This window comes from Oncorhynchus kisutch, linkage group LG26 (genome assembly GCF_002021735.2).
Source record: "Oncorhynchus kisutch isolate 150728-3 linkage group LG26, Okis_V2, whole genome shotgun sequence".
NCBI classification, from domain to species: domain Eukaryota; kingdom Metazoa; phylum Chordata; class Actinopteri; order Salmoniformes; family Salmonidae; genus Oncorhynchus; species Oncorhynchus kisutch.
Genome location: NC_034199.2, coordinates 9,582,825 through 9,599,003, shown reverse-complemented (window position 1 = coordinate 9,599,003; position 16,179 = coordinate 9,582,825). Strand labels below are relative to the sequence as shown.

Below are 16,179 nucleotides of genomic sequence, written 5' to 3'. Positions count from 1 at the left end.
TATTCATCTTGTTGGCTGACAAAAGTAAATGTAGACAGTTTTTCCAATATCTTTAATATGCACCTCGGAATTGTATAAGGATACGTGCAGTTGCATCCCCGATGTGTCTGTCTTCACGTGACGGAGACCCATGTGAGTGAGAGGTGCGTCAGAGCACACAGGGAGAAGGAAATTCAAATTATTATATTCAGCCCAAGGGCACAACGGCCACAAAGGGTATGGATTTCTTTAGGGGGCAACACAGCCAAACAATAGTGATACCACCGGGAAATCCGAGGCATTATCAAGTGCTTGTCAAATTGTGAATGAGAGACTGATTAAGTGTGAACAGCCTGCACAAAAAAAGCAGAGCTCATGCCTTTCATGTGACTTTTTTCAAATCATCATTAGAGTCGCATCATGCAGCCTTAGAATGTATAACAAATATAAACAAGGAGCCCAATGTTTGTAGAACAACTAACGTTACATAAATAACTCTAAATTAAGAATATAGGAGTACCTGTTTCTTTAACCGCTCAACATAGAATGTGCGCACTCTCAAATCGTTTGAGAAAATTTCAGCTTTGTTCAATTGTATTCTTCATACTATAAAACATTATAAAATAATGGCATGGGATTCTAAGAAAATGTCTGCTCAATGAGTATAGCCCACAGCAATATGGCAAAGCCAGATAAGGACAACACAGAGTATGCTATTCTGTTCTTCTGAAATGGACTACATTTTCTTCATATCATGTTTCTTTAGACCAGTCTAAAATAAATCATGAATTTATTGTGAAAGTGAAGGCCATACTACATGGATTTATTAGACTTTTTAAAAATGTAGATGTCCAAAGATCTGTATCAGTGGCTTGTAGGCTGTGTGTGGAAGCCAGGAATTGCTAAATGTGTTCATGTTAATTGATCATTAGGTCAATTGACCATTAGGTCAATTACCGTGAGACCTGCAGTTATTTGCTTGACAATGCCCGGCTGACGAAATATACAATATATTTGGACAGGAGCTAGCCTGGTGGTTTTTGGGGACAGCGGACACGCACCCTGAAGAAGAGGTCCAGAGAGTCCTGGATGGACCGGAGAGGAATGGTCTTCTTCCTGCGAGGCAGGTCAATGGACAGGTCGTTAAACTGCTCCCGTTTGGTCACCACTTCTCCACAGCTGAAACCACACAATAGCACAACCTTTTTTCATGATTTGTTGTTTATAACATGACATTCGGTCTTTATGACACCTTCATATGCTTAGGAAAGGTAATACCATAAAAGCTAAAAGGTATGGACTATTAAAAGCTAAATCTATGGCGTCTATTATTTTATTTTCCATCAGGGAAGAGATGTACCACCCAGAAATCCACAGTCTGATGATTCACTCACCCTTTGCAGGTGATGGTGTGCTGCACCTCAAATTCCATGTTGACCACCACGGGGCAGGTGTACGTGTGTGAGGTGTCCGCCTCCTCCCCAGGCCTGACCGCGGCCGCCTGCTGGGGGGCCTCGTCCCACGCCGCCGATTCGCTCTTCCAGCTCTTGTTCACCTTCTCCATGTCCTCCTTAAGCTGGTCCAGACACTGGCTCAGGAACTCATGGGCGTCCTAGGGGGGAGGGGGGCGTGAGTATACAGAGCTACAAAAGAGCCAAAATGGTTGTGGTGCAAATATTATAGGTCTTACGTTCTGCATGTATCCAGAGAAGCGCTCAGCTGTGGAGGATATGGAACTCTTCACTCTCCTCAGCAGGTCTTTCTTTACCTCGGGGCACGAGATGTCCTTCTTGGCCAGCAAGTGGGCAAAGCGTCTGCATGCACAACAGAGAGGAAGGTCAGTGAGGGTGCAGGGCAGGTACACAAGTCAGCTGAGCAGTTAGAGAAATATTGTGTCATAGCCATGAAAACACTAAGCCACCTAAACAAAAACAGCTTTTAAAAGAGTAAATCCAACGTTAAAGTGGAAATATTGACTCTACTCAGTTGGTAGAGCATGGCGCTTGCAACGCCAGGGTTGTGGGTTCGATTCCCACAGGGGACCAGTACAAAAATGTGTGCACTCACTGCTGTAAGTCGCTCTGGATAAGAGCATCTGCTAAATGACTAAAATGTTTAAAACTTAAAAAATTAAAAAAATTAAAGGATGACTGCAGTAACAGTAGGCTACCTGAGTAGGGCGTTGGCGGGGATCTTCTTCCATGGGATTCCCTGCTTCAGCAGGTCATTGGAGAACGACGGCAGGCTGAAGAGAGACTGCAGGATGGCGTTCATGTAACACGTGTTGCCCAGGTTGGAGAATCTGCAGCAAAGAGGTTAGAGAAAACTAAGTATAACTCCATCCATGTACCACAACCACTGGTGAAAAGGCATGTTTTCAACTGAAAGCATCTACTTCGGCACATTAGGGCTGTAAGCGACAACAAAAAGTCTGTTGACCAAAATGTCTTTCGACCAATCAATTGGCTGACATTCTTTTGTGTGTATTTTTCCATTTAGACACACCCTGTGTGTTTTAATAAAATCAACTCTATGTATTAAGCATTTGATGCTTTAATTCTTAAGAGCCTACGCCGTTGGGGGAGTGGGTTCAAAGCTGACATATGGAATTGTTTTGAGATGGTCACACTATGGATCATTTAGACATTTGATTTTGAATATCAAGGACCCCTTTATATATAAAAAAAACATTGGGATATCTAAAAATGTACTACCATAAAATGGCAAAAAGTACATTCAAAATAAATCAGAAACAAGGTTGAAGTGTTTGTCCTATATCTGGGAGATGAGAAAGCTCATGATATACAGTGCCTTCAAAAGGGATTCAGACCCCTTGACTTTTTTCACATTAGGTTAGGGCCTTATTTAAAAAAAAATTAAACTGCCCCCCCCCCCCCCCATCAATCGAGACACAATAACCCATAATGACAGGGCAAAAACAGGTTTTTAGAAATGTTTGCCAATTTAGTAAAAATAAAAACAGAAATATCACATTTACATAGGTATTCAGATCATTTACTCAGTACTTTGTTGAAGCACCTTTGGCAGCGATTACAGCCTTGAATCCTTTTGGATATGACACTACAAGCTTGGCACACTTTTGGGTAGTTTCTCCCATTCTTCTCTGCAGATCCTCTCAGGCTTTGCCAGGTTGGATGGAGAGCGTTGCTGCACAGCTATTTTCAGATCTCTCCAGAGATGTTCGATCAGGTTCAAGTCCGGGCTCTGACTGGGCCACTGAAGGACATTCAGAGACTTGTCCGGAAGCCACTCCTACGTTGTCATGGCTGTGTGGTAAGGGTCGTTGTCATGTTGGAAGGTGAATCTTTGCCCCAGTCTGAGGTCCTGAGCAGGTTTTCATTAAGGATCTCTGTGCTCCGTTCATCTTTGTCTCGCTCCGGAATAGTCTCCCAGTCCCTGCCGCTGAAAAACATCCCAACAGAATGATGCTGCCACCACCATGCTTCACCGTAGGGATGGTGCCAGGTTTTTTCCAGATGTGACACTTGGAATTCAGGCCAAAGAGTTCAATCTTGGTTTCATCAGACCAGAGATTTTTGGCAAACTCCAAGCAGGCTGTCATGTGCCTTTTACTGAGGTGTGGCTTCTGTCTGGCCACTCTACCATAAAGGCCTGATTGGTGGTATGCTGTAGAGATGGGAGAACCTTCCAGAAGGACAACAATCTCCATAGAGGAACACCGGAGCTCTGTCAGAGACCATTGGGTTCTTGGTCACCTCCCTAACCAATGCCCTTATCCCCCGATTGCTCAGTTTGGCCAGCTCTAGGAAGAGTCTTGTTGGTACCAAAATTCTTCCATTTAAGAATGATGGAGGCCTCTGTTCTTGGGGACCTTCAATGCTTCAGACATTTTTTGGTAACATTCCCCAGATCTGTGCCTTAACACAATCCTGTCTCAGCGCTTTAACGGACAATTCCTTTGACCTCTCATGGCTTGGTTTTTGCTGTGACATGCACTGTCAACAGTGGGATCTTATATAGACAGGCATGTGCCTTCCCAAATCATGTCCAATCAATTGAATTCAACACAGGTGGACTACAATCAATTTGAAGAAACATCAAGGATGATCAATGGAAACAGGATGCACCGGAGCTCAATTTCGAGTCTCATAGCCAAGGGTCTGAATACTTATGTAAATAAGGTGTGTTTGTTTAAGACATTTGCAAAAATAAAAGATAAACAGCTTTTGCTTTCATTATAGGGTATTGTGTGTAGATCTGAGGAATTATTTTTCATTTACTCCCTTTTAGAACAAGGCTGTAATGTAACAAAAAAAAATGGAAATCTGAATATTTTCCAAAGGCACAAATTTTTTTAATATATTTTTTTAAATAGTATTATTTTACACATATTAAACATTTTTGGGGTAGGTAGCAAACCTACCTTCATACTTAAAATAAATAAAATTTAAATAATACTGGTGCTGGTTACCTTCAGACAAGTCCCGTGACACTTGTGGTGGTAGTAAAGCAAAACGGAGAATCTCACCTTTCCACAGTGGACTCACAGTTTGTAGCCCAAACGGTTCGGAAGCTACAAACAGAATTTGGCTCATCGACAATATGGACTTCAGACGAGTCACGTGACACTTGTCCATGGTCGTTGAGCAAAACGGAGACCACCATCGTGTTTGTTTGAGTCTACCCTTTCCACAGTGGTTTAGTTAGGGCGCTACAGATGTTTGTCTCGTGGTCTGACAAACATTGCTCTAGCTATGCCACCTTTCACTGCAGATGTGGAAGGGCGACATTGGCGGATTGAGACTGATCCAATGAAAAAAATAGATATCACTAGGTTAAACTGACGGATTTTGATGGGGATTTTTGTAATACTTTACTTTGACTGACCGGTGCGTCAATCGAGTCTAGAGGGGTTAAGCGCACTCTGATGAAATAAGTCAAATGACTCAAGAGGGAGCCAGAGAACAAGATCGCCAGAATAATAAAATCTTAACCTGAACCTTACCACCCTCCTCCCATTCCTGCTGGCTTTCGCAGACTCTGCCGAAGTTGCCAGTAATAAGCTACATGAGTCGTCAGCAACCATTATCATGTGGAATGCCAATTTGTCTTAAGACTTCTACCAATCTGCGTGCCAGTTCTTTCATGGAACGGTTTAATTTAATTTATAATAACGTCTTTGTATCTCAATCATTGTCATGTGGTTAATCAAACTTGTATCCAAATTAAAATTATACAAACTTCAAAAGTAACTTATACTGCCAACTAACTAAAAAACAATCACCTACATAAGCAAACAAATAAAAAAATATTGCAGCCTGCAGGCTGAAAATATCCGGATAGAAATAAATCACACACTTTAAACATTGTGTCAACTATTAACTTGGGTCTGACCCAAAGCAGATGATAGCAAACTTGCATAAGATATTCTGGGCCTTCCGAGTTTCCCGTGCCAGTGAGCTCGGGACAGACACAGGCATAAGGGATAAGAAATAATCAGGTAGGCCTATTTGATGACATTTCCACTGGATCAGATCATGATAGTTTTCCCTTTCATGCTGAGTGGTTATTGAAAAGAGAGCTGGAAAGATTTTTTCAAATAAACGTCCCTTTTTCAGGACCCTATCTTTCAAGGATGATCCAAATAACTTCACAGATCTTCATTGTAAAGGGTTTAAACACCGGTTTCCATGCTTGTTCATAAACAATTAATGAACATGCACCTGTGGAACAGTCATAAAGATAAACAGCTTACAGACAGACAAGTAAGGTCACGGTTATGAAAAGTTAGGACACTAAAGAGGCCTTTCTACTGACTCTGAAAAACACTAAAAGAAAGATGCCCAGCGTCCCTGCTCATCTGCGCCTTAGGCTTGCTGCATGGAGGCATGAGGACTGCAGATGTAGCCAGGGCAATAAATTGCAATGTCCGTACTGAGACGCCTAAGACAGCGTTACAGGGAAACAGGACGGACAGCTGATCGTCCTCGCAGTGGCAGACCACGTGTAACAACACCTGCACAGGATTGGTACATCCGAACATCACACTTACGGAACAGGTACAGGATGGCAACAACTGCCGGAGTGACATCAGGAACGCACAATCCCTCCATCAGTGCTTAGACGGTCCACAATAGGCTGAGAGAGGCTGGACTGAGGGCTTGTAGGCCTGTTGTAAGGAAGGTCCTCACCAGACATCACCGCCAACAACGTCAGCTATGGGCACAAACCCACCGTCGCTGGACCAGACAGGACTGGCAAAAAGTGCTCTTCACTAACGAGTCGCGGTTTGGTCTCACCAGGGGTGATGGTCGGATTCGTGTTTATCGTCGAAGGAATGAGCATTACACCGAGGCCTGTACTCTGGAGCGGGATCGATTTGGAGGAGGGTCCGTCATGGTCTGGGGCGGTGTGTCACACAGCATCATTGGACTGAGCTTGTTGTCATTGCAGGCAATCAGGCAAACTGATTGGAAGACATCCTCCTCCCTCATATGGTACCCGTCCTGCAGGCTCATGCTGACATGACCCTCCAGCATGACAATTGCCACCAACCATACTGCTCGTTCTGTGGGGATTTCCTGCAAGACAGGAATATCAGTGTTCTGCCATGGCCAGGGAAGAGCCCGGATCTCAATCCCATTGAGCATGCCTGGGATTTTTTGGATCGGAGGGTGAGGGCCATTCCCCCCAGAAATGTCCGGGAACTTGGAGGTGCCTTGGTGGAAGAGTGGGTTAACATCTCACAGCAAGAACTGGAAAATTTGGTGCAGTCCATGAGGAGATGCACTGCAGTACTTAATGCAGGTGGTGGCCACACCAGATACTGACTGTTACTTATGATTTTGACCCCCTCCCTTTGTTCAGGGATAAATGATTCAATTTCTGTTAGTCACATGTCTGTGGAACTTGTTCAATTTATGTCTCCGTTGTTTAATCTTGTTATGTTCATACAAATATTTACACGTTAAGTTTGCTGAAAATAAACACAATTGATAGTGAGAGGACGATAGAGGAACTACTGTCATTCTCAATAGAATAAAAAAAACACTGTTTGCTTGCTGTTCGAGGTTGAGAAAACATTACTTTGAGAGGCTCCACAGCTCATTAGTGGTGGTGCATTAAGCCAATCAGAAATACTATCAGATCCCCAAATGGGCACATTTATAGGCCTTCATTTGCACGTAGGCCAGGTAGCCTATAGGCCTACTTCCATGCGTAATCAGGTGTGCGTCCTCACAAAAAATTGACAGGAGCGCTCAATACAAAAGACTAACTAAATTGACAAAACTCGTAAAAGGAATTAAATAAACCCATACTTGTTTCTCACAAGTGTAGCATAGGTTGTGCGATCTGCAAACAATAACCAAACAAACATTGTAGAATAAAAAAATATAGGAATTAACGGCAAATGTACTGCTGGTGATTTATGTAATGGAGAATCGAGACACTAACAATTCACACAATGAAGTTAAGAACCAATGAAAGTGCACAAATTGGCAGGAGAGCGCGCATTCTGGAGAGAGATGTGCATTGCGCATCTTAGCCACACTCCCCTTCTTCTTGGACTGTGCCATCCACACAGCCGACACAATGGATTAGTCTTGGCCTCCATAATGGATTAGATCACAGAGATGGGCGTGAATAAGACCGGTGTCTCGTGTTCCTTAAATTGTATTTGCAACTGCTTGACAAAAAAAAAAAATCTTGGTCGACCAACAGCCTATTGACCAAACAATCGACTAATTGGGGTCAGCCGTATGGCACATTCATAACGAGCATTAACAGATACAGTAAATCACACATTACTGGTAGGTGGGCAGCACTATAAAAGCCCCTCATTGACTCCGGAGGTTAACTTTAGAATTATCAGTATAACCCTGGGATGTCTCCTTACCCTTGCAGTGGAGGCTGGGGCTGGGCCAGAGTGGATGGTCTCGGCTTGTTCCAGCCACCGTAGTCCAGCATGGGGCGCACTTTCTTGAAGGGGGTCGAGTGATTGGGTAACATGAGACTTCTCTTAGCCGAGGTGGTCTGGGATGTACTGGATGGCCTGTGGAGGGAACGACAAACGTTGAAGAAGTCAAAGTGTGGCAGCATCTTAATGATGCATAGGAATGTTTTCTTAACATCCATGGGACAACCTGGTTAAATTAAGGCGCAAAAAAAATTACTTACCTGTCGAGGAAAGAGTGACTCGTGGAGTAGTCTTTGGTCACCGATCGGCTGCCGTAGAATGACGTGGGCTGAAGTGGCGCTGGAACCAGTAAAACTGGTGGGAAAGGTAGACAGTTATCACAGGGCGACTAGACACAGCACAGTTCTAGTCTGGAGAAGGTCATCTCAGTCTGACGAGGGCTTACCAGAGCAGCGGTTCTCCTCTGCCTGTTTCAGCTTGTCTTTGCAGCTCAGCAGAAACTTCCTGGAGGGGTCCGACATGGTCTTGTTGTTGCTGAGATAGAAGAAACAGTTTAGATTCACTGGTGCACAACTCTGCCCTACAAAGGCAAAGTGTAGTAACAGCAAATTTGGTCAAAAAGTTGTGATCTGTTGTAATGGCAGTTTCCTTTTTACGCTAAACCGGTGCTGCTAAAATCATGGCCGTCACTGTAAAAACACTTACCCCCTCACCCCCACTCGCTAGACACCCCGAGGCCGCAATGGACATGAGCTTAAATTGACAGGAAGGGATGCGAAGTCAACCCTTTGCTTGGTAAAGTAACACTGTCGTTGTCATACCTGGATGAGTCATTCTCCTTGGGGTAGTCCTTAGTCAGGTCGCTGTCAGAGGTGAGGTGTCTCTTCCTCTTCTCAATCCTGAAGATGATGAATATGAAGTACACATTTTTAAAATGTCCCTTTAAGAGTGGTTATGAGACCAATGCACACACGAAGACTAAAGCCTCTGTCAAATGAAGAAATGCCATCTCAGGAGAAAGGATAGCGAGACAAGAGTGGAAGAGGTTGGGATTCTATACCCCTCACCCAGAAGTACGCACTTGTTCATTCCCCCATGTGAACTTAAAAGTCCAATCCACTTAAATAAATTAGGGGGGAAAGTATGAGTGCAGTCAGGACGCAGCCTGCGTGTGATGCTTTATCTACCTGGATGGTTGGTGTGTTGGCTTGCCTACCTGTTCTCAGACAGCCCACTGCGGGAAGGTGTGGAGGTGACTCTGCTGGGACTGCTCAGAGGTTTACGGGGCATCGTCTCCTCCCTGTTGTCCACACTGGGTCGTCTGGGTGTTGTCTGAAACAGAACCAGATTTAAATAAGTAATAGTTTCAGAGAAGCAAAAACCAGGAACAGTATGGTTGTAAATGACAGGTACTTTCTTACAACTCTTTACCTGTCGTTCTCCAGGTGGGCTAATCTCTTTCTTTACGGATCGATTCCCGAGCACACTGAAGCTTGCACTTCCCTGGGATGTCTTTAGAACTACAAGAAAACAACACTTGTCTAACAGGAGGACACCAGTTCCGCAGGAAATCATGCAAATTCGTAGAAACAGTTAATGATCTACAGGTTCCAATAGTTACCTGTTGGTTTTCCCTGCTTCAACTTCTCAAGATATTCTTTCATTTTCTCAGCCACAGCAGTGGGAATTCTCTCAAGGGTGACTACACTGCCATCCTTAAGAGACACCACAATTCGTCGCATAGTGTGCATGGAATGCATCATGACATTCTTCACATTCTGGTTGAGCTGAAAGCAAAGACATATATAATGAACATACTTTTTTGCCCCACTGTATTTAGTCAGCCACCAATTGTGCAAGTTCTCCCACTTAAAAAGATGAGAGGCCTGTAATTTTCATCATTGGTACACTTCAACTATGACAGACAAAATGAAAAAAAATGAAAAAAAATCCAGAAAATCACATTGTAGGATTTTTTATGAATTTATTTGCAAATGATGGTGGAAAATAAGTATTTGGTCACCTACAAACAAGCAAGATTTCTGGCTCTCACAGACCTGTAACTTCTTCTTTAAGAGGCTCCTCTGTCCTCCACTTGTTACCTGTATTAATGGCGCCTGTTTGAACTTGTTATCAGTATAAAAGACACCTGTCCACAACCTCAAACAGTCACACTCCAAACTCCACTATGGCCAAGACCAAAGAGCTGTCAAAGGACACCAGAAACAAAATTGTAGACCTGCACCAGGCTGGGAAGACTGAATCTACAATAGGTAAGCAGCTTGGTTTGAAGAAATCAACTGTGGGAGCAATTATTCGGAAATAGAAGACATACAAGACCACTGATAATCTCCCTCGATCTGGGGCTCCATGCAAGATCTCACCCCGTGGGGTCAAAATGATCACAAGAACGGTGAGCAAATATCCCAGAACCACACAGGGGGACCTAGTGAATGACCTGCAGAGAGCTGGGACCAAAGTAACAAAACCTACCATCAGTAACACACTACGCCGCCAGGGACTCAAATCCTGCAATGCCAGACGTGTCCCCCTGCTTCAGCCAGTACATGTCCAGGGCCGTCTGAAGTTTGCTAGAGAGCATTTGGATGATCCAGAAGAAGATTGGGAGAATGTCATATGGTCAGACGAAACCAAAATATAACTTTTTGGTAAAAACTCAGCTCGTCATGTTTGGAGGACAAAGAATGCTGAGTTGCATCCAAAGAACACCATACCTACTGTGAAGCATGGGGGTGGAAACATCATGCTTTGGGGCTGTTTTTCTGCAAAGGGACCAGGACGACTGATCCGTGTAGAGGAAAGAATGAATGGGACCATGTATCGTGAGATTTTGAGTGAAAACCTCCTTCCATCAGCAAGGGCATTGAAGATGGAATGTGGCTGGGTCTTTCAGCATGACAATGATCCCAAACACACCGCCCGGGCAACGAAGGAGTGGCTTCGTAAGAAGCATTTCAAGGTCCTGGCGTGGCCTAGCCAGTCTCCAGATCTCAACCCCATAGAAAATCTTTGGAGGGAGTTGAAAGTCCGTGTTGCCCAGCAACAGCCCCAAAACATCACTGCTCTAGAGGAGATCTGCATGGAGGAATGGGCCAAAATACCAGCAACAGTGTGTGAAAACCTTGTGAAGACTTACAGAAAACGTTTGACCTCTGTCATTGCCAACAAAGGGTATATAACAAAGTATTGAGATAAACTTTTGTTATTGACCAAATACTTATTTTCCACCATAATTTGCAAATAAATTCATAAAAAATCCTACAATGTGATTTTCTGGATTTTTTTCTTCTAATTTTGTCTTTCATAGTTGAAGTGTACCTGATGAAAATTACAGGCCTCTCTCATCTTTTTAAGTGGGAGACTTGCACAATTGGTGGCTGACTAAATACTTTTTTGCCCCACTGTATACTATATCAAGACAATTCGATACACGAGCTCCGATTAGGGATGTTAAGTTTCAACGAGATGCATCAAAGATAAAAAGTGCATCGGTCCGAGAGACCCCAAATGATCCAAATGTAGCATGCATATTTGAGATTGTTCAAAGAAGCCACCCTTTGCCTTGATGACAGCTTTGCACAACCTTGGCATTCTCTCAACCAGCTTCATTAGGTGGTCACCTGGAATGCATTTCAATTAACAGGTGTGCCTTATTAAGTTATTTTGTGGAATTTCTTTCCTTCTTAACGCATTTGAGCCAATCAGTTGTGTTGTGACATGGTAGGGGTGGTATACAGAAGATAGCTCTATACGGCAAAATACCAAGTCCATATTATGGCAAGAACAGCTCAAAAAAGCAAAGTGAAACGACAGTCCATCATTACTTAAAGAAATGAAGGTAGTCAATCTGGAAAATTTCAAGAACTTCAAGTACAGTCGCAAAACCCATCAAGTGCTATGATGAAACTGTCATGAAGACCGCCACAGGAAAGGAAGACCCAGAGTTACCTCTGCTGCAGAGGATAAGTTCATTAGAGTAAACTGCACCTCAGATTGCCGCCCAAATAAATGCATCAGAGTTCAAGTAACAGACACATCTCAACATCAACTGTTCAGAGGAGACTGCGTGACTCAGGCCTTCATGGTAAAATTGCTGCAAAGAAACCACTACTAAAGGACAACAATAAGAAGGGACTGACTTGCTTGGGCCAAGAAACAAGCAATGGACATTAGACAGGTGTAAATCTCTAATTTAGACTGATGAGTCCAAATTACATTTTTTGTTCCAACTGCCGTGTCTTTGTGAGATGCAGAGTAGGTGAACGGATGATCTAGGCATGTGTGGTTCCCACAGTTGACATGGAGGTGTGATGGTGCTTTGCTGGTGACACTGTCTGTGATTTATTTCGAATTCAAGGCACTTAACCAACATGGCTACCACAGCATTCTGCAGTGATATGTAATCCCATCTGGTTTGAACATAGTGGGACTATCATTTGTTTCTCAACAGGACAATGACCCAACACACCTCCAGGCTGTGTAAGGGCTAGTTGACCGAGAAGGAGTGATGGAGTGCTGCATCAGATGACCTGGCCTCCACAATCACCTGACCTCAACCCAATTGGGATGGTTTGAGATGAGTTGGTCCGCAGAGTGAAGGAAAAGCAGCCAACAAGTGCTCAGCATATGTGGAAACTCCTTCAAGACTGTTGGAAAAGCATTCCAGGTGAAGCTGCTTGAGAGAATGCCAAGAGCGTGCAAAGATGTCATTCAAGGCAAAGGGTGGCTATTTGAAGAATCTCAAATATAAAATATTTTGATTTGTTTAACACTTTTTTGGTCACTACAGGATTCCATATGTATTTTTTATTTGAACCTTTTAACTAGGCAATTCAGTTAAAAATAAATAATTATTTTCAATGACGGGCTACTGGGGAACAGTGGGTTAACTGCCTTGTTCAGGGGCAGGACGAGAGATTTTTTTTTTACCTTGTCACCTCATGGATTTTATTCAGTAACCTTTCAGTTACTGGCCCAACGCTCTAACCACTAGGCTACATGACACCATATGTGTTAGTTCATAGTTTTGATGTCTTCACTATTATTATACAATGTAGAAAAAAGTACAAATAAAGAAAAAAACTTGAATCCGTCGGTGTCCAAACTTTTGACTGGTACTGTACCTTAAGACTTCTTAACATACACAATTTCAGCTATTCAAGTCCAATGTAATCATGCTATTTTGTTAGGTGAATGAGCACATATAGGGAAAACTATTACCTGGAAACTTTTGAGTGCACCACCGGCATTGAACTTCAGGCACAGGTTGACTTTGTTATCCTTCTCAAGAACCTCAAAGGTCCCCTCCTTCCATCGAGTGGTGCCCACGTCTATGCTGTTGTAGCGTATTTTGACAACGCTTCCGCTGGAGAGCTTGGGCACTGCTGCTGCCATTAGTGATTGTCAGGGTTGTGCTCTCCAAATAAACCTAATGGAAGGGAAAAGTAGATTGTGTGCAAACAAGGACATATTTTTTAAATTAGGCTTGGGCGGTATACCGGATATTTGGAAATAGCCACGGGATTGCTTTTCAATACCGTCAAAACTATTTAGATTTTTTTTTTTTTATAAATTTGAATGTGTAGCTACTTAAGTAAATACCTGCAGTCCACTTGTGCAATACAATAGGAGATAAATTGATTAACAGTAGTCCCCAGTCACGTGGTATTTGTTTACAAGCATACAACATGTTGTGCAGCACGTGACAGGTGATCTAGTTACAGTATGGAATTCACAACAGAATGTTTGCGAGCTAAATATCTTATGTTAACTGTCTAAAATGTGCTAAATGCTCTGCAGGTGTGCATTTGTTTGCTAATTTAGTAGCTAGTTAGGCATCTAGCTAAGTGCTTAGCTCATTGCAAAATTAAGCTTTTCTTGGTAATAGCAGTGAATTCCATCCTGGATCAAGTATTTGTTTTGTGCATGCAGCAAACTGAATAGCATGCACTTTTGAATTATTTGTATAATTTTGAGCTGGGATGTCTGTCCTGCAAATAGTTTAGGTCAGAGACAGTATAAAATGTTCGCAATGCATTCATTAGCATTTAGTTTACATTCACCTTTAGATCTCAGAGGCTCAGTGGGGTTTGAAAATAGTGCCCCTTGTGTTCAGTGCAAGTATTACAGAATATCACAGGATATTACAAGAACAATATGAAGGTATGACAATCTGGATACCGCCCACGACTACTTTAAATATAGTTTTAACATTTAGAGCACGAGTAAGAGAGCAGTAACTGAGTCGTCCAGTAACTTTTAACACATTGTTGGTGCAACACCAGTTGTTCTGTCCTATGAGTAGTCTGGTTTGAAAGGGAACACTATGCCAAAATACTTGAATTAAATAATATACTGTGCAGACCAGTGCATGTGACCTGGGCAAATTTTTCAAGCTGTAAATTGAAATGTTCTGCTTATGTTTGGTCACATGGTGTTCTTATTTGGCAGTGACAAATGTTTGCATGATGCAATTTTGTTTTTAACCTATTCAGGGAGGGGTTCACTTGTTTACCGAATTGCAAGTAAAGTCTTGGGAAGCTCTGCTAGGCAGGGAAGTGTAAGTGTGGCATTATCCACAACAATCAAAGGTATTGTTTACGCATTACCCATTGGGCTGCAGTGTATTACGACAAGCATCCTTAGCCACTTGGTTAGTCCAATTGGTTAAATTTAGCTAGCAAGCAAGTGACATAGCTAGATAGAGGGGGAACTAACGTTACTTAGCTAGCTATAATCGAACTGGCATAACGATGCTTAGCTAAGTATGCCCCCATTGTATGACAAATAGCCATGTTCAGAGATTCAACCTTATCTCAACCTTATCTTATCTATCCAAACTAATGTAAAAGAGGGGCACTGCGCAAACTTGTGGACTTACATATTTTATTCTATTAGACGAGGGATGCAAAAAACATACCTGTGGACATAGCGGGACAAGAAAGCAAGAACAGTAATTGTAAAAGCAAGCCAGCATGATGGTATGTGCTGCTATGGTGATTTCCGAAAAAGAAAAACAAAACATAGCAAATCAACACTAGGACAGATGGCAAAAGTAAAAAATATTTTAAGATGTTTTATTTTTTGCCCACGCTACAAATGACTATAGCTGTCCACTAATACAGGACTAGTAATGGCCCGGTGCACTACTTTTTAAGAAATATAAAACTATTTATATGATACCACATACTATTTTGCGCAAGAACACTGTCGGTGTGATCGAAGCGTTATGCCTACCGCGTCATTGCGCAAAATGGTATGCAGCATCATCTGGATGTGTGCAACAAAAGTTCAACATTTACCTTCTGCTACCATTTCTATCAAGCCGTCTACGCATATAGTTTGAGCAAACATTCGATAAATCCAACGTTTGTACACACAAAACGCACTGCAACTGCCTCCGCAATGCTGCAAGGCAAACGCAGCGTTCCATTGGAAATTAATGTACTTCTAGTATTCCAACATGCAACCAAGCTGTCCGTGTGACCGAGGCGTTACACAACTCTGCAAGCGTATTCATGTCCAAATACATTTGGTTGCTTGTAAATGTTTTATTTACACCTTTTTTGGACGTACATACCGGCCATAAATGGAGTAAATGTAGATAGTTCCTAAGCGAAACTCCATACTGTAGTTGGTGTGTAATGAACGTATTTTGACATTAATACACTTTCAGAGCTGTCTAATTCGTTTGAATCGGAGATTCCTGGGCAAACATCTGACGCACAGACACGGTCTGGGGCAGGGAGGACACAACCACACTACACTCGAATGAGTTTCTGTTGGCTAGATAACTGCTGTGATGCACCGCTAACCACTAGTTAGTTAGCTAACCCTAGCTAGCTTAGTAGCTAGGTAGCTGGCTAACTGAAAATTACGAGATGAGAATGACGCCCCCAAATCAACTCAGCAAAACAACATTGGATAGTTACACATCTAGCAAGCTGTGAAAGTCTAGCCGTGTCCCATGCACGAGCAAGTTCGTAACTAACGATAGCCGGCTGCTAAAAAGGACAAGGAATAGCTAGCTAATTTGATTTTTGTCATTTGGAGATAAACATCGCCTTGACTTAATTACAAGACAAGGAACACTTGCCTTTGAATGAAATATCCCTTCAACGAAACTTGTAAATTATAATATTTTTGTTTTAAATCCTCGGGGAGTAGTAAGTTGGTTTAGCCGGCATTCGTTGGCCCCAGTATTATGTTGTTGACAGTGTGGTCCGCACGACGTTTTCCTCCAGTACTCGATGATGGCGGGAATGTGAAAATCTAGAGGA

The 16,179-nt window shown here is 42.7% G+C and overlaps 1 protein-coding gene across 2 annotated transcripts in view; it reads right to left on the bottom strand.

Annotated features, from left to right (window-relative positions):
* LOC109870802 (ubiquitin carboxyl-terminal hydrolase 37) overlaps positions 1 to 16,169 on the bottom strand; it is a 29,635-nt gene extending 13,466 nt beyond the window's left edge. For both annotated transcript variants that reach the window (XM_020461436.2, XM_020461437.2), the window contains exons 1-13: positions 15,996 to 16,169; positions 13,121 to 13,328; positions 9,501 to 9,666; positions 9,311 to 9,399; positions 9,096 to 9,211; positions 8,701 to 8,778; positions 8,325 to 8,413; positions 8,140 to 8,233; positions 7,859 to 8,014; positions 2,150 to 2,281; positions 1,670 to 1,793; positions 1,374 to 1,591; positions 1,041 to 1,158 (exon numbers count right to left, since the gene is read on the bottom strand). In XM_020461436.2, coding sequence (XP_020317025.1) covers positions 1,041 to 1,158; positions 1,374 to 1,591; positions 1,670 to 1,793; positions 2,150 to 2,281; positions 7,859 to 8,014; positions 8,140 to 8,233; positions 8,325 to 8,413; positions 8,701 to 8,778; positions 9,096 to 9,211; positions 9,311 to 9,399; positions 9,501 to 9,666; positions 13,121 to 13,294 — 1,554 coding nt within the window. In that variant the 5' untranslated portion in view covers positions 13,295 to 13,328; positions 15,996 to 16,169. The remainder of the gene's footprint in view (positions 1 to 1,040; positions 1,159 to 1,373; positions 1,592 to 1,669; positions 1,794 to 2,149; positions 2,282 to 7,858; positions 8,015 to 8,139; positions 8,234 to 8,324; positions 8,414 to 8,700; positions 8,779 to 9,095; positions 9,212 to 9,310; positions 9,400 to 9,500; positions 9,667 to 13,120; positions 13,329 to 15,995) is intronic.
* Positions 16,170 to 16,179: the final 10 nt, after the last annotated feature.